The sequence below is a fragment of the Ranitomeya variabilis genome, chromosome 7 (assembly GCF_051348905.1).
Source record: "Ranitomeya variabilis isolate aRanVar5 chromosome 7, aRanVar5.hap1, whole genome shotgun sequence".
Taxonomy (NCBI): domain Eukaryota; kingdom Metazoa; phylum Chordata; class Amphibia; order Anura; family Dendrobatidae; genus Ranitomeya; species Ranitomeya variabilis.
In genome coordinates this window covers 17,647,036-17,671,468 of record NC_135238.1, presented here as the reverse complement: position 1 = coordinate 17,671,468, position 24,433 = coordinate 17,647,036, and the positions used below count along the sequence as shown (strand labels likewise).

At 45.0% G+C, this 24,433-nt stretch overlaps 1 protein-coding gene across 3 annotated transcripts in view; it reads left to right on the top strand.

Annotated features, from left to right (window-relative positions):
- Positions 1-22,804, top strand: part of AXIN1 (axin 1) — a 97,066-nt gene extending 74,262 nt beyond the window's left edge. For 2 of the 3 annotated variants that reach the window (XM_077274291.1, XM_077274290.1), the window contains 10 exons: positions 4,361-5,332; positions 13,211-13,351; positions 13,709-13,805; positions 13,969-14,106; positions 15,232-15,785; positions 16,601-16,777; positions 16,960-17,205; positions 18,540-18,647; positions 19,443-19,607; positions 20,704-22,804. In XM_077274291.1, the coding sequence (XP_077130406.1) occupies positions 4,452-5,332; positions 13,211-13,351; positions 13,709-13,805; positions 13,969-14,106; positions 15,232-15,785; positions 16,601-16,777; positions 16,960-17,205; positions 18,540-18,647; positions 19,443-19,607; positions 20,704-20,830 (2,634 nt within the window). In that variant the 5' untranslated portion in view covers positions 4,361-4,451 and the 3' untranslated portion in view covers positions 20,831-22,804. The remainder of the gene's footprint in view (positions 1-4,360; positions 5,333-13,210; positions 13,352-13,708; positions 13,806-13,968; positions 14,107-15,231; positions 15,786-16,600; positions 16,778-16,959; positions 17,206-18,539; positions 18,648-19,442; positions 19,608-20,703) is intronic. The other variant, XM_077274293.1, reaches the window with a different exon arrangement.
- Positions 22,805-24,433: the final 1,629 nt, after the last annotated feature.

Genomic DNA, 24,433 nt, shown 5'->3' with positions numbered 1-24,433 from the left:
TGCAGAGCATCGTGTGTAATATAGAAAGGTGTCGGGATGCGCAGAGCATCACAGATGCGATAGAAAGGTGTCGGGACATGCAGAGCATCATTGCATGTATCATAGAAAGGTGTCGGGACACGCAGAGCATCGCATGTGTTATAGAAAGGTGTCGGGACACGCAGAGCATCGCATGTGTTATAGAAAGGTGTCGGGACACGCAGAGCATCATTGCATGTATTATAGAAAGGTGACGGGACATGCAGAACATCGCATGTATTATAGAAAGGTGACGGGACATGCAGAACATCGCATGTATTATAGAAAGGTGACGGGACACGCAGAGCATCATCGCATGTGTTATAGAAAGGTGTCGGGACATGCAGAACATTGCATTTATTATAGAAAGGTGTCTGGACACGCAGAGCATCGCATGTGTTATAGAAAGGTGTCGAAACACGCAGAGCATCGCATGTGTTATAGAAAGGTGTCGGGACACGCAGAGCATCGCATGTGTTATAGAAAGGTGTCGGGACACGCAGAGCATCGCATGTGTTATAGAAAGGTGTCGGGACATGCAGAGCATCGCATGTTTTGTAGAAAGGTGTCGAGACATGCAGAGCATCGCATGTGTTGTAGAAAGGTGTCGGGACATGCAGAGCATCGCATGTGTTGTAGAAAGGTGTCGGGTCATGCAGAGCATCGCATGTATTATAGGAAGGTGACGGGACATGCAGAGCATCGCATGGTGTTATAGGAAGGTGTCTGGATGCGCAGATCATCATTGCATGTATTATAGAAAGATGTCTGGAGATTTAGAGCATTGCATGTATTATAGAAAGGTGTCTGGACACGAAGAGCATCGCAGGTGTGATAAAGATATTGGAATACGCAGCGTGTCGCATGTATCGTAGCAAGGTGTTGGGACGCGCAGAGCATCGCACATACATTAGTAAGGTGATTTGACGTGCAGAACTTCGCACGTGCATTAGGAAGGGGTCGGGGCGCACAGAGCATCACACATGCATTAGGAAGGGGTCGGGGCGCGCAGAGCATCGCACATGCATTAGGAAGGGGTCGGGGCGCGCAGAGCATCGCACATGCATTAGGAAGGGGTCGGGGCGCGCAGAGCATCGCACATGCATTAGGAAGGGGTCGGGGCGCGCAGAGCATCGCACATGCATTAGGAAGGGGTCGGGGCACTCAGAGCATCGCACATGCATTAGGAAGGGGTTGGGGCGCGCAGAGCATCGCACATGCATTAGGAAGGGGTCGGGGCACGCAGAGCATCGCACATGCATTAGGAAGGGGTCGGGGCGCGCAGAGCATCGCACATGCATTAGGAAGGGGTTGGGGCGCGCAGAGCATCGCACATGCATTAGGAAGGGGTTGGGGCGCGCAGAGCATCGCACATGCATTAGGAAGGGGTCGGGGCGCGCAGAGCATCGCACATGCATTAGGAAGGGGTCGGGGCGCGCAGAGCATCGCACATGCATTAGGAAGGGGTCGGGGCGCGCAGAGCATCGCACATGCATTAGGAAGGGGTCGGGGCGCGCAGAGCATCGCACATGCATTAGGAAGGGGTCGGGGCGCGCAGAGCATCGCACATGCATTAGGAAGGGGTCGGGGCGCGCAGAGCATCGCACATGCATTAGGAAGGGGTCGGGGCGCGCAGTAAACCCTTGCAGTTGACTGTGTAGCTGCTCACTACACAATATTAGGTATGGTTTTTCAGTTTTTTTTTTTTTTATATTCTGTGGTCGGAGTGCTGCAGCACGATTGATTGTTTTGGTCGGGGGGTCCTGTGACTTGGGCCTGTGTTGGGAATTCTGGACATAAGGATATTAGATCTCCTGATGCCCCATAAGATACAGAATAAGATGTAGTCGTACACTGGATGGACACCCCCTCTAAGACTGAGACCTGATTTTGGACTACATTTGGTTTCATCAGTCCACTGAACAGATAAATTATATGCAATTGTTGATTGACAATCGTCTGCACTCTTCTGTACCTTTGGGGCAACTGTAGGCAAACACTTACTGGCTGAGGGTTTCTCAGGGTTTGCTCCAGGTCTATGGACATATTGAGGTCTGCAGTATACATTGGAGGTAAATGTCAGCATCGTATGCCGCTATGGATATGTTTCTCCTTGGAGGTTTACTGGCCTTTGCATATGGCGTGTGAATTCAGTCACAGATGTATGGTCGGAGGATGTGGTGTGATACATTCAGGTGTTTGTGCTGCCTGCAAGTCCCACTGGGCAAACCATGGGAATTGTGATGGGAGAAGCTCCATAATGAGAAATTTCAGGTTGTAGCTTAAGGCCGGGATCACACATACACGAGATACGGCCGAGTCTCGCAGGTGAAAACCCAGCTCTGGCGCCGGCACTCCGTAGCGGAGCGTGCAGCTCCAAGTATTGCTGTGCGGCTGCACGCTCCGCTTCGGAGTGCCGGCGCCAGAGCTGGGTTTTCACCTGCGAGACTCGGCCGTATCTCACGTATGTGTGATCCCGGCCTAAAATGATGTGAAGAACTTGGACTGACATCCCTCCTACATACTGGGCATAGAAAATACTGAGCACTTTCTCTCCTGAAGAGCTTGCACTTAGTCATGTTACATTTACCAGCAGCTGTTTTTTATACTTAATCTGTGGGATAAGTATGGACCCCCCTTTTTGTTGTTTCTTTACGTACTTTGCTGTGTAGCATTGACCCACTGTGTCCCCCTAATAGGAAATGCCATAGTCTCCGCCGACCTGAGGATCATTCGTTTTCTGAACCATCTCCCCAACCCCGTCATTATAACTCCTAGTTTAACCCTAGTAAAAGTAATAAAACAAAAAGTGTTGACATGAAGGCGAGCGCAGCTTTTACACCTGCTCTGTGTCATCTCGGTTGGACTTGGCCGCGTCCGTGTGCGTGCATCGTGCGGTGATTCACATCGATAGCGGCGGATCAGATCAGGCTGAGTTTTTATGTCATCACGTATTTCTTTAGGAGAAATGTTTACGACTCCTCGTTATCTGCTCCTCTTTCATCTCCTGCTCTGCTCGCTCTAGGTTCAAAGTGCAGGATCTGTCAGTGAGAACAACACAGTCGCTTATTATAGGACTATGCCAGTGACCGGCCGCAAATTAGGGCCAGATGAAAGGCGCCTTAGCGTTTCACTTTTGAGGGTGTGTAAAGGGAATAAATGCCCCTGGTGAAGGTTCACAGATTTTGGTAGGATCTGTTCCTACCATGAATCGATTTGAAATTTTTCCAATTGGAACCAGTTTTTTTTTGGGATCATAAATTCAATAGTTTTTGGGTAGAGAGAAATTTGCAAACTTCTTGGTGCTTTGGCTACCTTGACTCTTAAAAATAGGAACGCCTTGATGCAACTTTCTATGAAGCTGATCAGATAGTGCCCACCAAGAGCGTCTCTCTCCCTGGAGGACTCTCGCAGCCCATTGATTTCTATAAGAATTGTGCAATGCTTTCTGTCCCCTGTGGTGGCGCTGCAGGGAAATTATACACCTGCTGCCAAGTTCATCATAGATTCCAGCTGAGCACTTTGGGAGGTCTCCGTAAAAAGGGGGTATCTGTGATGATTATCGGGATCAGGGGACCATATGAATTGTTGGCTTTAGCTGGGATCAATTACCCCCGGAGTGAATAGAGTATAAATGCAATGTGGTGATGAAGAGGAAACTGATGTAGAAACCTGTGCGTTGACAGCGATTCCACAGAGTAGCCTCACTGATAAAAAGGGCGGTCCCCCTTTTTGGGGGCATTTTTATTTTGAAAGCATGTAATTGGGGCTAAAAATCACTTTTGCAATTGGATTTAATTAAAAATGTTGCACCATTTTCCTTCTATTGCTTCTGTCTATTACTGGATGCAAAATGAATTAACCGAGAATCCATCAGTGAGCTCACTATGACAATCTGACAGGGAGCTTCTTTATCCTTTTTTTTTATAACCCCTCTCCAATGAGCTGATTTATGACCAATGACCAAATCAAAGTTGAATATGTGAAGGAAACAAAGCCCGTAAAAAACAAATCATGCAAGTTTTTTTTTTTAAAGAAAACCAATTACAGAAATGATTGGTTTGTTTTTGTTTTAGCCCCAAATACATGCATTTAAGAAAAAAAAAAAAGGTCAATCCCCTTTCAGCAAGTTAACCCTATCAGTGCAGTACTTGAGGGGCGGAGCATGACACAGGAAGTAAAAGATCACCTGATAGAATCTGTCAGGCTCCCCCCCTTTGAACAAGTGTATATACTTTATGCTTGCAGTCCACCATCCATTATTGCATTTGTGAACTGCCCCTTTAAATCTTATGTATTGACTCCTTATAATTTTCTTTTTTTTTTTTTTTTTTTTTTGCAGGAGGCTAATGTTTATCAGGGACCTTCGTCTCGAAATGAACAGATATTGAATCCGTATCTTAATCCTTACTTTGCAATCGCATACCGTCAAGATGAGTGTCCAGGGGAAAGGTTTCCCTTTGGATCTAGGGGGAAGCTTTACTGAGGATGCACCCAGACCGCCGGTCCCTGGAGAGGAAGGAGAACTGGTTACAGCAGATCATCCCAGGCCGTTCAGCCACAGCTATTACTCTGCAAAAACCGATGGGATCAGAAACGAGACTTCAACGGCGACGCCGAGGCGGCCCGACCTTGACCTGGGCTACGAACCTGAGGGCAGTGCTTCTCCCACGCCGCCATATTTAAAATGGGCTGAATCGCTGCACTCTCTGCTCGACGACCAGGATGGGATTAACTTGTTTCGAACTTTTTTACAGCAGGAAAATTGTGGAGATTTGCTCGATTTCTGGTTCGCTTGCAGCGGCTTTCGGAAACTGGAGCCAAGTGACTCTAAGGTGGAAAAAAGGCTCAAACTGGCCAAAGCGATCTACAAAAAATACATTCTGGACAATAACGGCATAGTCTCCCGGCAGATCAAGCCAGCAACGAAAAGTTTTATTAAGGATTGTGTTTTGAGGCAGCAAATTGAGCCTGACATGTTTGACCAGGCTCAAATGGAGATCCAGTCGATGATGGAGGACAATACATACCCAGTATTCCTTAAATCTGACATCTATCTAGAGTACACAACCGTCGGCGGGGAAAGTCCTAAGGTTTATAGTGACCATAGTTCGGGGTCTGGGACAGGGAAGGGTCCGCCTGGATATTTACCTACACTTAACGAAGACGAGGAATGGAAGTGTGACCAAGCGGTGGATGACGACTGCGAAAGAGAATCTGTGTCTTCAAACTTGATCAACCAGAAACTTATCTTAGAGGCTACATCGCATTGTACGGCACCGGCGAGACGGCGGAGCGACGGGAGAGAGTTCAGGTAGGGTCTACATTCATCTGGTGACCATCTGTCATGTCCTGTGTGTTGGCATGGGCCTATATTGCAACTTTGGCCATGCGTGGGTTGGGGTGAATCTATTAAAGAGAATCTGTCACCTTGGGAAAATGCTATTGCCTGGCAGGTATAGGGTTTTTCAGCAGGTAAATAGCTACTGGCAGAAAATGAACTTATTTCTTCCCAGGATCTGCTGACTTTCAGTCATGGGAGCGTGCACTGAGCGGCTGCATGCACCAATCACTCTTGTGAGCAATGGCTGTGCGCATGCCTCCAGCACTCTGACTGCTCGCTCTGCCGCATGAGCTGTCAATCAAAGTGCCAGAGCATGTTTTCATCCGCCTCTATAATGAAGGATGGCAACGCTATTCTGGTCATGTCAATAGTTGTCTTGTGCTTAACAGTTAAAGGGATTTTTTGGGGAACATAAAGCTTAAATGATGTGTTCTTTAATCAAAATGCATCCCCTTTCCTTAGGATAGATGAGTGTTTGTTCACTAGGGGTTCTTTATGATCACAAGATCAGGGACCCCAATCCCAGGGCCATGTTGTGTATTCACACTGCTTGCTGCTCCTTTCTAAGGGTACCGTCACACAGTGGCATTTTTATCGCTACGACGGCACGATTCGTGACGTTCTAGCGATATCGTTACGATCTCGCAGTGTCTGACACGCTACTGCGATCAGGGATCCTGCTGAGAATCGTACGTCGTAGCACATCGTTTGAAACTTTCTTTCGTCGCTGGATCTCCCGCTGTCATCGCTAGATCGTTGTGTGTGACAGCGATCCAGCGATGCGTTCGCTGGTAACCAGGGTAAACATTGGGTTACTAAGCGCAGGGCCGCGCTTAGTAACCCGATGTTTACCCTGGTTACCAGCGTAAAAGTAAAAAAAAAAAAAACCGTACATACTCACCATCTGATGTCCGTCAGGTCCCTTGCCGTCTGCTTCCCGCTCTGACTGTCTGGCTCTGCCGGCCGGAAAGTGAGAGCAGATCACAGCGGTGACGTCGCCGCTGTGATCTGCTTTCACTTTACGGCGGCGCTCAGTCAGAGCAGGAAGCAGACGGCAAGGGACCTGACGGACATCAGATGGTGAGTATGTGCTGTTTGTTTTTTTTTTTACTTTTACGCTGGTAACCAGGGTGAACATCGGGTTACTAAGCGCGGCCCTGCGCTTAGTAACCCGATGTTTACCCTGGTTACCAGCGAACCTCGGCATCGTTGGTCGCTGGAGAGCTGTCTGTGTGACAGCTCCCCAGCGACCACACAACGACTTACCAACGATCACGGCCAGGTCGTATCGCAGGTCGTGATCGTTGGTAAATCGTATAGTGAGACGGTACCCTAAGTCTGTGCGACTGATGACTGCTAAGTACCTAGAACCAGACACTTAGCACACACACACAGCCCCTTAAAGTGTCAACATTTGCAGTTGGACGGTGCAGTACTGGTGCCGAGATTGCAGGACCAGTTTTTCAGGAGTATGGGTCTGATGCTTTACCTCCTGCCATTGCAAATTTAGGCAAGAGATGAGATCGTGACAGACACAGTAATGTCTACATAGTTTATTTCAATACTTAGGATATATTGGGGAAAATAAAACAATCTAAAGATTAGTTGAGCACGGATCCCTATCCAGCGGTCACATCTGACTAGTAGGACGCTGCGACTTCCCGGGTGCGTAATGACCCCTCTAGGCCAACTAATCCAATGCTGGGGATGACAGTGTTAGTAGGAGGGTTGCAGTTTTGTGGCCACGGATTTCTAACTTGGCCACCACTAATTTTAGTAGACCTAAATAATGTGTAATGAAGCAATATGCTTATAAATATGGTGCATTATTGGGGCCGATATTGATCCTTTCACAGTTGCAATCCGCCGGTCTGATGCTGTAATTCCCAGTCCATCCATAGGCAGTATTCACATTGTCTTTGTGCTAGTACAACGTTGCATTTCTCTGCTTTGTTTTTTTTTGTCTTTTTCCCTTTAAGTCCCCCAAAGCGAGACTCTTATCCTAATGTAAGGGAAAAAAAAATCACAGAACCCAATGCCGTGTAACAACATTCCTCCGTCTGCAATAGATTATTAATGACCAAATGTAAAGCGTCCACATGCAGCCCACCTCGTTTGGGCAACTACCTCTTCTATTTCTCCTCAGCCATTTACATTCATCAGGGAAATCTTCTCTTTTTACAATCCAGGGGACATTGCAAAAAAACCAAACACCCGCAACATCTGAACAGGGGCTTATAGGGTAAAAGGGGCAAGCTGTCCTGTATAGGGATGATATCGTTCATGTGCTGTTAGTGGGTGGAGGTCTAACCTCAGGTTACTACTTACGGTATGTTCTCTCCATTGTTCATATACTTTGTGCTTCTATTCCACATTTTATGTTTTTTCTCTCCAAAGATCTGTTTGCAGACCTCATACTTTGTACTAAACTTCCAGTCGGCGAGTATAGGTGTAATTGTATAGTGTAGTCATATATAGGATAAACAGGTTTGACTTAATGATTCCTGGGGGTCAGCGCTTTGGGACCCCTCAATGGTTTTGAGTATAAAGGGGTCACTGCACAGTTTTCGCTGCTTAATGTCGCTCTGGTCACTTTCTGTGCAGGGAACACCATTGAAGTGAATGTGGTTGACTGTAATTCCTTCACCGCTAGGGGGCGCCGTGCAAAGAAACAGTGCTAAGTGGGGCTACTCTTTCATTGTCGGGATAAGGGTACCGTCACACATTGAAATTTTCATCGCTGCGACGGCACGATTCGTGACGTCGCAGCGTCGTATAAGCATCGCTCCAGCGTCGTAGACTGCGGTCACACGTTGCAATCACGGCGCTGGAGCGATGCCGAAGTCCCCGGGTAACCAGGGTAAACATCGGGTAACTAAGCGCAGGGCCGCGCTTAGTAACCCGATGTTTACCCTGGTTACCAGCGTAAATGTAAAAAAACAAACAGTACATACTCACCCGTCGGTGTCCTTCAGGTCCCTTGCCGTCTGCTTCCTGCTCTGAGTGCAGCTGTACAGTGAGAGCAGAGCGCAGCACCGCTGTGATCTGCTCTCACTTTCCGGCCGGCACTCAGAGCAGGAAGCAGACGGCAAGGGACCTGAAGGACACCGACGGGTGAGCATGTACGGTTTGTTTTTTTACGTTTACGCTTGTAACCAGGGTAAACATCGGGTTACTAAGCGCGGCCCTGCGCTTAGTTACCCGATGTTTACCCTGGTTACAAGCGAAGACATCGCTGGATCGCTGTCACACACAACGATCCAGCGATGTCAGCGGGTGATCAAGCGACGAAAGAAAGTTCCAAACGATCTGCTACGACGTACGATTCTCAGCAGGGTGTCTGATCGCAGTAGCGTGTCAGACACAGCGATATCGTAACGATATCGCTAGAACGTCACGAATCGTAACGTCGTAGCGATGGAAATTTCAATGTGTGACAGTACCCTAAGGTTGGGGGTCTCGGAGGACAGGTTCGCTCAGGTAATATGGCTGATTGTACAGTCAGGTCCTATGTTCTGGTAGAATGGCTGGCTGATAACAGCGAGAGAGAGATTGTATAGTCTGGCCATATGGTCGGGTAGAATGGCTGATGATAGCGAGCGATTAGGTCCTACGGTCGGCACCTCTGGCTGATAATGGGGAACACGCACATCTCCTGAAATGTCTGATACCAGGGAGCAATAGCTTGCAGTCAGATATGGGGCCGGCGGCTGCCGTGTAGCTGGCCAGTCGCTGCGGTTTGTTGTGCCTGCACATCCGCGGCTCGGGCGCCGCCGCCGCTCGCTCCTGTTTACCTTTATAAGCCGCTGACCATGGGAGTTATGATCCGCGTGACCTCATCACACATCAAAGGGCGGCCGCGTATGTAAAGGCTTTATGTGCTGCGAGGGGACGGTGACGCTGCCTGCGCTCATTGCCATGGCGATCCCAGTTTGCTGATGCGGCCGCGGTCGTTTTTTTTCTTTCTCCCCCCGCTTCTTTCACTTCTTTCCTCCTCACTTACAAGACGCGACTTCAAAGTCTTCCCCAGCGTGATTCAGAGTTTCCAGCAAAATTTTTTCTTTTTTTTTTTCTTTTTTTGAGTGAGTGAAACGTTTGATCCTACTGGAAATTCTGCGCTCGTTTTACACAAATCCGGGGAATCAGCTGACCTTTTCATTTTTTTTCATGGAAAGTCGATCCGTCCAGAAATGACAGCTTGCTCATTTTTCCGTCTAACATGAAGTAACGGAACAGAGATTTGCTATTTACTATATTTATACCCCAGATCTTCGAGCGCGGCGTGCCGTGCGGTCGCTGCCCCAGAAGTTTTGCCTTTGATTTTTTTTTTCTCTTTTTTTTCACAGAGCTCTTTTCATTCGGCTTCAGAAGTCTCTGAGCTGATGACATGTGTTCTGGGGTGACGTTGGTGCCTAGGACTCAGTATAGCCCTATAGGAACGGACAGCCGTCTCGGGAGGGCTCTTTTCGGATCCATCCTATTTGGCACCATCAGGAATTTTTTTTTTTCTGTTTTTTTTTTTTTCAGCATGTTTGCTACAGGCTAGGAAACCCATTTTTAAATGATTTTTAGGAGAGTCTGAGTCTGAGTCTGAGTCTGAGTCTGAGTCTGAGTCTGAGTCTGAGTCTGAGTCTGAGTCTGAGTCTGAGTCTGAGTCTGAGTCTGAGTCTGAGTCTGAGTCTGAGTCTGAGTCTGAGTCGTACCGGAGATTTTGGCGTAGAGTTGGGTACGGCTGACTCTACGGACACTGTATAAGATGGCAGAAGTCTCCCTGCAGGCTATAGACATGTATATGACCAGTATACGGACAGAAGTATGCTCGGCATGCTTTGTCCTCCGTGTATCTGCGGTTGTGGTGGGTCCGGGGTGCGCTGCCTCCCACCAGCCCGCTGCTCAGGTTTCATTACATTGCAATGAGGCACAAAGCGCGTTTTACTTCTTCAGCCACTTTGTGTAAATGTATCTTGCGAGTGGGCCGCTCTCGGGGTGGTGGGGGTAGAGCCGCTTGCGTAAACCGTTTTCTAGTCATACTGGATCCATTTGTAAATTCCTCCCCTCCAGCTGAGCTGACAGGAAAGAAAAGCGTGGCCAGAAAAAGGGAGCGAGAGAGGAACAGAGAGAGAGAGAGGGGCCGCCTGTTCCATCTCCCAATGTCTAACCGCACCGTCGGTGGAAAGTGAATTATCATTAGGAGTAATTACCCCGGTCCCAGTGACGGCCCCGAGCGACATGACGAGGCCTGGGAAGTCATTAACTTTTATTTACACAAAGGCAGCTTTAGGCGACGCGTTTCCCGGCCCGCCGCTCGTTTCCACCACCGTCTCCGTAGTCATCAGGAAGAGCTCGTCAGAACAGATTACTGAATGCCCCCTGTGAAATGTGTTCGCTGAAAGGCTGTATTCTGCCGGCCTCGTACATCACAGCCACTGACGACGGCCTGAAGTCATTATAGTCGCCGACAGGATTTTTTTTCCCCCCTTACATTTCCATATAGGTGACCACACCAATTTCCATAATGGTTCAGTCGCATTGGCTCCAGGGGCCAGTGAAGTCCCATAAACGCTATATATCCCCTATGATCATTGCTGGGTTCTGAATATTTGGACCAATCTTAAAAGGACCCTCATACACCAAAGAAAGCATCACCGGAACTTGCCGATATCTGTGTGTATGGGGGCTGCCCCAATTCTTCACATTCATTGGGGGGAAGCTGGATCCGGCATGTTTGATTTTGGTCTCTTAGTCCTGACTGCGGCCCTCTTGTAGAGGACACAGAGCTCCTGTATACGGAGAAGTCGGGAGAGATGGCTGTTGGCTGAACTATTATTTTGCTGACGGCTATCGTATGGGGCCCCAAAGTCTCAGTACAGCAGTAGGGAAAATGTCCGACCAATGCACGGTCTATAGGACTAGTGGTCGCACATGCTCAGTATCGCTCTATTCACACAGGGGACTTGGGATTCTCTGATCTTGGGATCAGCTGAGATGATGGCAGCGATCAAACCTTAATCATATCTTCTGGATAGGGGGCTACATGCATACCCTTCCATGAATGTTTGATGCCAGCAGCCACCGCTAGGGGGAGCTCACTGTATACTGTTTGTATATTGAAGTGAATCATTCATATAGAAAATGTGCGGTGAGCTCCCCCTAGTGGTGCCTGCAGGGAGCAGTCTGGAGTAAGGGGCTATCTGGTCTGAGTGCCCCTTTACATCATTAAATGGACACCAGAGGAATTCATTTCAGCCTTTTGCTTCCTAGACCCTCAGCTCACTCCTCTGGTGATCAGATCTCTCCGAAGGCAGCGCCTCTGCGTCCCCCCGGGACTCTGGTTACCCCCGGCCACATTTCGCAATGCAAGTTTCATCCATGAGCGCAGCAGCTGGATGAGATAAAAGCCGGATAGCGCTCCCTCCACGTCACCACCCACCACCAGGCACATATTACACACCGGAATGAAAATCAGCCCGTCATAAAATATTCCAGATGTGTCTCTGGGTCAGGGGGTGAAAACTGGTAAATGAGAAAAAGGTGGGCGGCTTATGTCCATGTGAACAGAATGGAAGGAGGGAAGCTTTGCAGACACAGCTGATCTGCAGTACCGGACGTGGCCTCTGCACAGGTGTGGCACTGTGTGTGGGAGGCGGCCATGTTTTTGTAAATCTGTATTGCTCTATATTCAGGGTTCACTCTCTGCTTCTCTATTTGTGAAAGGAAATTACCCTCCATTCTGCCCTAAATTCACCATATCATGAGGCCTATATTACTTCAGCCCCCCTCCTGATCCCCTGCTGGATCGGCCCCCCCCGGATATTGCTTACTAGGCCTTAGGGAAGGGTCCACAAACTGCATATACCATCTATGCACAGGATGGAGAAGTGTGTGATTGCTTTGCTAGGGGTCTGTAAGGGTCTGGCTGCTGAGACCCCCTTGGGTCTGGACACGGAGGTGTAAGCAATGTATATGGCTTATCAATAGGTGATAAATCTCTGATCACTGGGGATCTGGCTGCTGTGATTTCACCCCCCAACAATATTGAAAACAAGGGTCCCAGGAGCAGTAGAGAACATGTGCGACCTACACATCCTGTGTCTCTGCCAAAGTCGCCGCACAGCCCCCCAGCCCCAAATGGGGGGTAAACTATCATTAATGTGACCGGTTGCTCGCCGTACCGTTTGCCCATTGGTGGCAGCACGTTTCCTGTTTACACAGGAAGTTGTTTCCGTCGATCATCTCTTTGGCTGCAGCCGATCATCAAGCTTTGGGGGTCTGTCAGTTCACCGCTGCCATGTTTAGGAGGAGCAATGATGAGGAACCTTTATCACCCTGTAACGTGGCCTTGTGGCAAGATGCCGCTCGCGTCCGTGATTTTATGGAGTGGCCACCACATACAAGTCCTGGACTAGTGACTATTTGCTGCATTGGAGGCTTTTAGGCAAGAAACCAGATAATTTAAAAAAAAAAGTGTGACCATCAGAAGCTGTTTGTTGTCCAAAATCTACGTCCAAACTGTTTTTTGTAAAAGATAGGAAATGTTTAATGAATATTTGCCCAATTGCTTGCTTTTCGATTTTGGACGTATTGGAGCAGTACATAAAGCGGGTGATCTGTGCCGATAACGTTAGGACCCCACAGACTTGCCGATAGTCCGGTATCGTCTCTGCAAATGTTTGGAGTCCGTGATGCCTCCGACATGGACGTGAACGACCCCTTAAACGTTCCTATAAGTGGTTCGATGCCCTAAAATAAAAGATCTTGGAAGGAAACATGTATGATTTTTTTTAATTATTTTTTTTCACTCTGTGTCCATGAGAATTTTTCTTACTTCACTGTAATCTCCATTCCTAGGCCGGGGTCGTGGAGGGAGCCGGTGAACCCTTACTATGTCAACACCGGGTACGCCGTGGCTCCTGCCACCAGCGCCAACGACAGCGAGCAGCAGAGCATGTCCAGCGATGCCGACACCATGTCCCTTACAGACAGCAGCGTGTAAGTACAGCGCGTTTTCTTTTTCTATATAATATATATATATATATATATATATATATATATATATATATATATATATATATATATATATATATATATATATATATATATATATATATATATATATATATATATATATATATATATATATATACATATATATATATATACATATATATACATATATATATATACATATATATATATATATATACATATATATATATATATAGTGCATGTGACGTCGCTGGTCCTAAACAGGGTAACGTGATGTTTGGGAGGGGTTTTAGTGACATTTCTGCCCCCTCTTCGCACGTCGTAGCCACACATTGACTCCTGTTTTCCTCGTTATGGCAGCGATGGGATTCCACCGTATCGTCTACGGAAGCACCATCGCCGAGAAATGCAAGAAAGTGCCAAAGCCAACGGACGCGTGCCACTACCTCACATTCCAGTAAGTGATGGGAAGACCACGTTTACACCCTGAAAGGGGTCCTCCAAATCAGCGATATTCTCAGTATAGTCACGTTCTGTATCAATTCCTTATGGTGCACCAGCCATGTATCGGTGCAGTTTTTGCACCCACCGTTGATTGTGGCGTTTCGTTGTCTCCGTAGCGTACATATCACATACCAAAGGATATTCACGTCGATCCTGAAAAATTTGCTGCTGAGCTCATCATTCGCCTGGAAGGAGTCCTGAGAGATCGCGAGGCGGAGCAGAAGCTGGAGGAGCGACTGAAACGCGTGAGAGCTGTAAGTGGTCCGCACGTTATAATGCAATGTCCTCCGTCGTACCTGCGGAGTGTTGGGTCTATCAATCTTCATTACAGCCGTGTGGCCTGACGCTCAGCACGGAGCGTCCCGAGCTGCCGCAGGCGCCATCAATGGCGGATACAGCATTATGCAATAATCTGCAGGCAGAAAGGGTAATTCTGTGCTGCAACAGCGCCACCTAGTGGCTAAATTGTACAAGGCAACGTCCATTATTTTTGGAAAATGGATCATTCATTACAAGAGAAACTTTGTATTTAAAAAAAACCTTTAAGTTGGTGGCCGTTACATCTGACAGCTTTTGGCACCCCCTGCCCATCAGTTACGTCAGCCAAGGGCATGCTGAAAGACCCCTACGTCTGCCACGTGAGATCTCTTATGGAAACCAATCTATGGGAGGCCTCCTAGGAAATTGTTACACAATACGATGCTTTAGATGTGTTGTGTGGGCGATTAAGAGATAAGTTAACTCTCTAAAGGACCCATTGTCAAAACTAATAAAAATAATATATTAAGATACTTTTTGTCACCCATCCTTGCTTTTTCCCCAAATGTAAATAGTGAAATGGAAACTAATAACTGATTTGGTATCGTATGGGGAACAAATAAAGATAATTATCCCACAAGCATAGCGCCAAAAATGGGATGAAAACAGGATGCCAAGATGTGCATTTTTTTGTTTTGTTTTCTGCAACGCCGAAAAAAAACCATGTACTTCAAAATGGTACCAGTAAAAGCCACAGCACACCACTCCATCGACAGAAGTATAGAAGAAAAAATGGAGACACAAAACACATTTAAAAAAAAAATCTTTATACAAAGAACTTTACTTTTTATAATGACTATAAATTATAGACTAAGCTGGAGTTACGTTACTGGCGCAACAACAACAAAAAAAAGTCACTTTGCACCCGGATTTACTTTCCTGCATTTCGGTCAATTATAAGGTGAAACGATTGGTGTCACTCAAACCTACAACTGTTGCTCTTGCTGATAGCAAAATAAGTGTTCTGGCTTTTAGACCAGGAGGTGAAAAATAAAATAGTAAATAAATAAATCTAACCATTCTGCTATAGTAATGTGACTTTGTTCCTTTTTCCGCCGTAGGAAGAAGAAGGGGATGATGCAGACGTCTCCTCCGCACCTTCAATGGTTAGCCACAAATTGCCTTCAAGCCAGCCTGTGCATCACTTTGGGTCTCGATACTCCGACGTGGGCTGCGTCGGGATGCAGATCAGAGACGCCCATGAAGAAAATCCAGAATCCATTCTAGACGAACACGTGCAGCGTGTCATGAAAACGCCAGGATGCCAATCTCCGGGCACTGGCCGCCATTCCCCCAAGCCGCGCTCACCGGACGGCCACATGAACAAAGGCCTTCCCGTATCAGTGGGAACAATGCAGTCCGGGCACGGCAAGCACTCAGCCAAGTCTGGGGCGAAGTCGGAAGCGCCCAACATGTATCACCACAAGCACGTCTATCACCACGTTCACCACCACAGCGGGGTGAAACCCAAGGATCAGATAGAGGCCGAGGCCACACAGAGAGTGCAAAGCAACTTTTCGTGGAATGTAGACCCTCATAACTATGCAACCAAATCCCGAAATTATGCAGACAGCATGGGGATGGCACCCAACCCTATGGATTCTTTATGCTACAGGTAAGCCACTCCTGCAACTTGCTAATATGCTTCATGGTTCAATTCATCACCATTTGCCATATATCTGCTTGCCACCAGTGAATTGGAACATTCTCATGTACTAAGTCTTAATCCAGTGACCCAGCGGCCACGTCCAGAGACCCCTGTTTCTTCCTTCCATCATTCTCAGGACTGTCGCGATGTCATTTTTTTCTGTCACAGCGGCCTAGTAATAAACATTAGTGCCAGAGATCCCAATAACCGCACCGACCTATATAACAACGTTACCAGCTCGTTTCCACGATAAAGTAAATGTAAAAGCAAAACATTTCAAAATTCTTATTTTTTTTTTATTTTTATTCTACCCCCCACTTGGAATTTTTGTTTTTTAGTACATTATATGGGAAAATATAAAAATATAGAAATCTGGGAAGAAGGGGAATAAGAATGGCAGCCACGGGAATACACTATAGGTTGGCTGTGATATTATCTCTTCGCACTGCCGATCCTGCAGCATTGATGTCACATCCATCATTCTTGTGGTCGCTGCAGCCAATCGTCGAATTCTGCCCATGTGACGTCAGCGCTGCGCTGGAGCTTGTATCGGTCCTCTCCATAGTCACATAATATTCTGCGCCGGGTAAATACCTTCTCCCACGATGTAAGGAACAAAGCCTCCAGAATTGTAGAATGCGAGGGCAGAGGTCTGGGAGTCAATAGATTAGTGGAAGAATTAGCAGACCAGGACCGGATCTGTAGTCACAGGTGGTGTGTGATCGTTCTCGCTGATTTTTTTTTTTTTTAACCTCTATCCCGTAACTCGATTTTTCTTCCAGTGGTAAAGTCAGCATGCTGGCCAAGAGGAACGCAAAGAAAGTGGATTCTGGGAAGCTTGAAAGTGCCAACTATGAGATGCCCGTAGTGCCGGAGGACTCTGAGAGACACCAGAAGATAATGCAGTGGATAATGGAAGGCGAGAAGGAGATCAGCCGACACAAGAAAACCGTCCACAGGTTAGTGCTTACTACAGGTCCTCCTCCACTCACATCCAGAGCTGCATTCAGAGTTTGGGTGGGACTGGAGTATGCCGCGTGATGTAAACTGAGCAGCACAAGGACTGTAAATGGCGGTAACACAAAGAGAAGGTCGTCCTTAATTTTGACAATTTGCGTCTTGACCCATTTCTTCCCTACAGCTCATCAGGTGCCAAGAAGCAGTCTGCTCATGACGTGCCTAGACCACTCTCCATTGAACGGCCCGGTGCGGTCCATCCGTGGGTCAGCGCTCAGCTGCGCAATGTGGTGCAGCCCTCTCACCCCTTTGTCCAAGACCCCACCATGCCGCCCAACCCTGCCCCCAATCCACTGACGCAGCTGGAGGAGGCGCGCCGGCGACTGGAAGAGGAGGAGAGAAAAGCTGGAAAAATGCAAGTGAAGCAAAGGTGCGTAACATTTGGTGTTGGCTTGAATTGCAGACCCCGTATGGGCCACTTGTTGTTTGTGGGGGAGGCCGTCACTCTGGACAGGCACTTTTTTTTTTTTCCGCCCATGTCTGTGAGCTGTTCGCAATGTGTTCTGCTCGGTCACCCTGTGATCCTCTGTGCTGGAACTTGGCACTAAGGTCATGGTCATGGTCATTTTTTTTTTTGTTTGTTTGTTTTTTTAAGTGGATCCTCTATAAAATCTTCCAAAAAAAAAAATAAAATTCCTGTTCATTATGATGGGAGATACACTGTTATTATGAGGGGTTCTGTGCGTGACCGAAGCCATAAAGGGACATAGCAGGGCTAGAATACCCATGGCCGATCCTTTTGGATAAACTCAGCTTGTCATTTAGGGAGTTTCTCCATTTTCTAAATTGTTTTTGAACTTTTTTTTTTTCGTAATTTTTTTTACCGCCTTTTGATTGGACAGCGTCCAGTTTGAAGTGTGTTCCAGTACAGTTTTTTTGTTTTTTTTTTTTCCCCCCCCACAGCCTAAAGTTAAAGGAAAACGCACAAAAGACAGAATATATGTAAACTAAAAATGAATAGGAAGTTTCTGGCAAGCTTTTTTTTTTTTTTTTTTAAGCTTTTTTTTAACATTTTGTCAGATGTCTTTTTGAGCGGAACCGCTCAGAAAAAAAAAAAAACCTTAAAACTGCATTTTTTTTCTCCATGTTTTTTTTTTTTTTTCCTTGTATTTTTCTATGGGGAACCTTGGAAAAAAATGCATATACAAAAATGCAGTGTTGTTTTTAAGTGCAGAATTCCAGTGTTTCTATACTATATAAAAAAAAAAAAAATACAAGGGGAAAAAGCACAAATTACAGCAGATTGCTATCACATATGTTGGTACGGATGCCTGCAAAAAAAATCAAAATCGTTTTGCACCTGAGAAGTCATCTGGTCGTGGTGGGCCTGCTAGGAGTTGGTTCATCTGATGGTGGTCATCGATAACAAAGTACTCCCGTGTATTAACTCATCATTGCCTGTATGCAAGGAGGATGGATATTTTTGGGTTTTTTAAGGTCTTTCTGTGAAGTTCCCCCACCCCAAAATAAAAATAAAGAAAATCCTTGTCTTGTGCACATCTTGCTATTAAAGGGGTTTTAAGTCTAAACTCCCTCCCAGTGTCTTACTTGTGAGGATCTAGCAGAGCCGGTTGTGTTGGTGCCGCTGTGAAGGGACGCAGAGCAGCGCGCTCTCACTTTCTCCAGCTGATGCATGCTGAGAGTTGTAGTGTTGTGGGACGCACACGGGCATTTTTTTTCTAACCTGTGAGGGTTGTTCTCTAGGTATGTTCAAGAGGTTATCCAACGGGGGCGCTCCTCTGTCAGGCCACCGTATATCCCACTGCTGAATGTGGTACCCGCGGTCTCAGACATGGACCTCTCGGAGTCACAGTATGTGCCCGTCTTCTTTTCGTGTGTCAGTGTGTCCAGTGATTCCATCCCGTCCTGACATAGCGCCCCCTATATGTGCGTCTCCTTCCTTCCCTCCCTGCCTCCTCGTCTTCCCTCTTGTGGAAGATCTGTAGATGATCTCTGTCCTGTGCACATCATCATGTATGCGATCATTATACGAGTAGGATTGGGTTCAGGAGAGGGATGATGGGAGTTGTTCCTTTTGCTGGTATGCTCCTATCACTTAAAGGAAGTGACTTCCCCTTTAAGAACATGTTGACTCCTTGTATGCAGTGCATCATCCAGTCCAGATCAAGTCTAAATACAAGGTCCACGGAGGGTGGGTGGCCGGCCCCGTCACCTCTGCGCCCCGTCGGACTGTGGTTGCCGAGCAACCGTACGGAAACAATAGCAAATAATGGAACATTCCATCCTTCGTCGGACGCACGCTGCGCTCCGAAAAGTCATCACCGCGGTGTCTGCCCAGTGTTACACACAGATCCCGCCAGGAAACGGCAGAATGTTTGTAGGGGAAGGTAGCTCGGAGGAAAGCTCAGCAATGGCTAAGTCAGGACTAGTTGTCAGGCAGTGAGTCCATAGCAACCAAGTCAGACAGTCGGATCAATGTGGGTGTAGAAAAAAGAGGAAAGCAGCGCTGCAGCGTCACACGGAGAAGCGGGTTAGATTGGTGCACATGGCGGCCGCTCACTGTAAGGAGGGTGAATCCTGTAAATCGGCACCGGCCAGCCTTACAGACTCCCGTTAACCCTTCAATCTCTTTATCTCTTACGTCAGAATGAAGCCACAGAAAAAAGACGGAAAAAGCTCCGGCCCGGGTGACAACGTGGTCGTGGCCTACTATTTCTGCGGAGAGCCCATTCCCTACAGGACCATGGTGAAAGGGCGAGTAGTGACCCTGGGACAATTCAAGGAGCTGCTTACCAAGAAAGGAAACTACAGGTAAAGGGCTGTGCACACCTGGAGGGGTCTGGGCCTAACTTCACCTTGTCCGTCATTCACAGGGACAGCTTCGCTACGGGATCTGCGGCGTGCCAATTCATACCGCAGATTTTACCCACACGGGCAGTAAAAGGGGCAGACTGTCGGGTTATTTCAGCAAAATTGATATAGGTTGAAGATGTGCTCCTGAGGGATATTTCAGTGGCTGACAAGTTTGTGCCAGATTTACAGAACTTGCCATAAATTTCACCAAAGATCAGCCATTGTCCCTCATCAGCCCTCTCTCCTTTAAACAGATAGACCAGACCATGGGGTGAAGAATTTGAGACAACTGTCATTCCTTCTGGGGCACGAGGCCTTAAAAAATAAAAAAAAAATATAGATAGATATAGATAGATATAGATATATAGATATATTATATATATATATATATATATATATATATATATATATATATATATATATATATATATATATATATATATATATATATATATATATATCACACACACATATATACACATATATTTTAATATAATATATATAAGTGTTTTTATAAAAAAATATATATATGTACCAAAGAATAACAATTGAAAATGTTAGCTCGCCCACTAAACACTCAGTAAAAACATGATACATTATATATATTTTTTATAATTCATAATAACTTTATTTTATAGCAGAGTAGTAAAAAACATAAAATTTGCCAATGTTGTGGCACTATTGAATGTGTTGATGAAAGGGAAAAATAAATTGGTTCCGAAGGCAAAAAATAGGTTTGTCTTTAAAGACACACTCCTATTTTGGACACTTACGGCCCATCCACACACCATAGCCTTCACAACTTCCCTGGAAGAGAATGGACAGGGCCAGGCATGATCGCCTTTCTGTTCCCAGCGGCATCTGTCCGGGGCCCCTGTGGGTAACAGATGTGTTCAAGGCGGGAATATCCCTTTAAGAAGTGAAGTTTTTTCTGTTCTGCTGCACCTATCCCCTTAATGACTCTCCGGGCTGCGTACCTCCATCATGAGGAGTTGCCCAGCAGCGCACAAAGCTTTAATGTTGCCCTCTCCCCTCTCCCGGTCTCCTATTCCAGGTATTACTTCAAGAAAGTAAGTGATGAATTTGACTGCGGGGTGGTATTCGAGGAAGTGCGGGACGACGACTCCATTTTACCCATTTATGAAGAGAAAATCATTGGGAAAGTGGAAAAAATTGACTAAGAAGGAAATTGCTTGGTTGCCGGGGGGGTGTAAGTGTTCTACATGGATGGATGAAGTCTTGATTTAACCTATGCTGGAAAGGGTGCGGGCCCATCAGTCACTCTGAGGTCTACCTGTCCCTACAAACACGACTGCACAGGAGTCTCCCGACTACGAGCCGAGGTGCTATCCCAGACGTAAGACCGCGCCGCCCCCTCGCCGGAGAGAGGTTTGTGTAATATAGTTCGCCTGGAGATCGCATTGGGACCGGCTTTATGAAAGCTGCATATTTTTGATACCTTGAAATAAAGGGGAAGATGATTTCCAATGTCGCAGTGCTCTTATGTACGCTCAGACACCGGTGCTGAAGTCACCAAAACGTCCGCCATCTCGTGAGGTCATCAGCGACAACGTTTGCCATCTGCTACAATATATATGTAAAGATGTATAATTGTTTATTTTACCGCCATTCATTCATTTCCAATATTTGCCATCCCCCACAATTCTCACATCGTTCTAATTTTTTTTTTCTATTTCATGTATTTTATTTTATTATTTTTTTTTTAATGGCTCTGCGTTCACCTTGAATATATGTAAATGGAGCATAATGTCGGTACCTGAAGTGTGTGGTTATGGCTGGCAATTTTAAAGAATCTTCATCGAAAAGGTGTATCCCAATTTTGGGGTCTTTTTGAAGCTAGAAATATAATTTCTGCAACTCTTTTATCTGTTCTCAAATGTATATATATATTTTTTTTTTTTCATTTTATTTTTTTTAAATTAAAGTGACCTATTTATACTAAAAAAAAAAAAAAAAAAAAAAAAAAAATCTTTATCCAGGTGAACTTACTGCTTACAGATATTTGTGCCATTAAATTATGGATCTGTCCGTGGTTATAAAGGCTACTGTAGCGTTCATTTGTAGCCCATTTTGGACTTTTTAGTGTTTTTCTGGTGCTATGGAAATAGTGTCCATCTCCGCTTCCCCTCAAATATAGACCTGGAGAGAATCTCAAACTTTGACAACTTTTTTAAAAAATTTTTTTTTTTTATTTTTTTTTTTTTATATAAACACTTATTGTTGTACTGATCTTTTCATTTACTCTAGTCACAACCAGAGCTGCATTCATCATTCCAGTAGTTTCTCTAAACCAGTCACCATTGCCTTGGAGTTTTGATTAAAAAATTAAATAAGTATTCCCGATTTTTTTTTTTTATTTTTATTTTTTTATTTTTTTTTTTTTTCCTATTTATTTTCCTTTCTCACCTGATTGTCATTTTCTGCGCTCCAGTTATATGCAGTGTATTCACTTCCATGTAGTTCGGCCTCCTGTTTTTAACCCTTCAGCCTCCATCTTGATTCCTAGTTTTCATCTTGCATGTTATTGCTCTGTGTTCTGCTATAAATCCAATGTTGCATCGATATATCATCAGATTCCCAGCCTGGGCAGTATCCTCTTTACCCTTACCTATAGAATTTCCTATGTAAGCTAATAAGAGTATCAGTGTACAGCAAGGGAGGCTGAGCTGTGATCGCCTACATTATAACTGTGACAGGCACTGTGCAATCATCATCATTCTCTTTGATAGAAGTTTATATTCCCATCCTTCTTTGGAGAACTTCATTGGTTGAGTCCATGCAGTTGCATCATACACGAGCTTCTATCGGTTGAGATGATGACTTCCCCCTTCACCAGAACATAAAGCCTTGTTATTCCGAAAGGGGCCACTAAATATGGTAAAAGGAGCTGAATTTTATATCTATAAATGTACAAAAAACTGTAGTGTATAAAAAACTTTACACAGCACAGTGTGTGTCGATATATCGCAATAAGACAAGTCGCAGAAGAATAAATGCAGCTCTGGATGTGACTGGAGTAAAGAAAATGTAAGCTGGTTCAAAAGGATGTCTTGGGCCCATTTATTTTTTGTAAACTGGCGCTTTTACCTACCAAACTTTACAGTTTTCTTTTTAAGAGCTAGCATTATCTTATTGGGAAGATTACTTGGACCACTTTAAAGAGAACCAGTTACCATAAAAAATTTCTCTACCTGGAATAAAGTGTTTTTGTTTTTTTCTATAAACCTGGTGTAAATGCCGCATTTTTCCTTAATCTGGTGATGTTTTTCATTTGTTTCTGCACCTCTCCTTTCCTAAGATATGGTTGCTTTTCCATGTATGTAAATTCCGTTTTTTTTTTCTTTCTTAGCCAACTGGGTGTGGTGCTTAGCTCTTTGGGGGCATGTCTGTAAGGACCACACCCACATGGCTACAAAGACTAGATTTCTATAAAGAGAAGAGGAGGCCATATCTAGAAAAGAAAAACATTGCCAGTTTTAGGAGAAGAGCGGTATTTACACCAGGTAAAAAAAAAATTAAAAATCAAATATGCTTATGGCAAGTGACAGGTTCACCTTAATAAAGTTATCGTGCGTGATACTTGCCAATCGTGGGGTTGTTAATGTCAGCAGCGCGTCTCACCTGTGTAATTTAGTCCAGTAAATAAAAAAAATAAAAAATAAAAATATAGGGACATTAATCTAAAAAAATCAAATTACAGTATCTCTGATAATCAGAAGTTTTAAGATTTAAAGAATTCATTTTAAAATTATTAGATTTTCGACATACGGTAAGTAAAAAAAGTGAAAAAAGAAAAAGCGCAGTTTTATTTAACTTACCAAACGAATAATACGGTTGCAAGAAGGAAAAAAAAAAGTACAGCTTTATTAAAAAAAACAAACTCCACAACGATACTGGGGCAAAAAAGTGTCTGTTTGGGGACTGTATCAGGGACCATAGAGAAACGTATTCTTGATTTTAAAAAAAAATACACCTTTCAACTTTTTTGTGCCGCACCCGAAGGTAATATTAGCGTTAAAACATAAAATGGTCATTTACATAAAAGCAAACGTCCGACTATAACTGCAAAATCTGAGATTGAAATTTTTTTAAAAAGGGTTGTTAAATGGGTAAATTGCAAAGCACTTGTAAAAAAAATTTTTTTTTTTTGTTTACTAAAAATCCTTAAGGCGGAAAAAAGGATTTCTAAGTCTAGTTTACAGCTCATTGCCTTGGCTACCGAGAAGTGGCTGGTTTCTAAGGCAAGGAGTGCAGCGCTTACAAGCTCTTTGTTGTAGAGTTTGTTAGCGCTGCTCTGATGCTGGAGGAAGTGGAGTGGTGCACTCCTGAAAATAAATAAATAAAAAAAATAATAAAACTGCCGGTTCATTGTAATAATACATTGTACCAAATTTTAACTTATATATATATATTTTTTTTTTTTTACGTAAAATAGAATCTATTAAATCACCTTAAACTCCAAAATGAAAAAAAAACGATCTCCCCATAGAGGAGACGACTTATGACCATACAAGAGTATAAATAAAATGGCGGAAAAAAAAACCGCTAAATGGTGCTTTAATGTAAATGGAATTTGTCCTAAGCGTTTTCTTGCAAGTTGTTGATCGCGGCCTTATTTGTATCCGGCGCCACAGATGTCGACTATTTTCCGAGAAAGGTTCCTGTAAAGTTCTGCTCATGAAATACAGTTGTGGATTGAAGCTATTTTGTGTATATTATGTTTTCTAATATATAGTATAATATATTGCATGTTCTTTGTACAT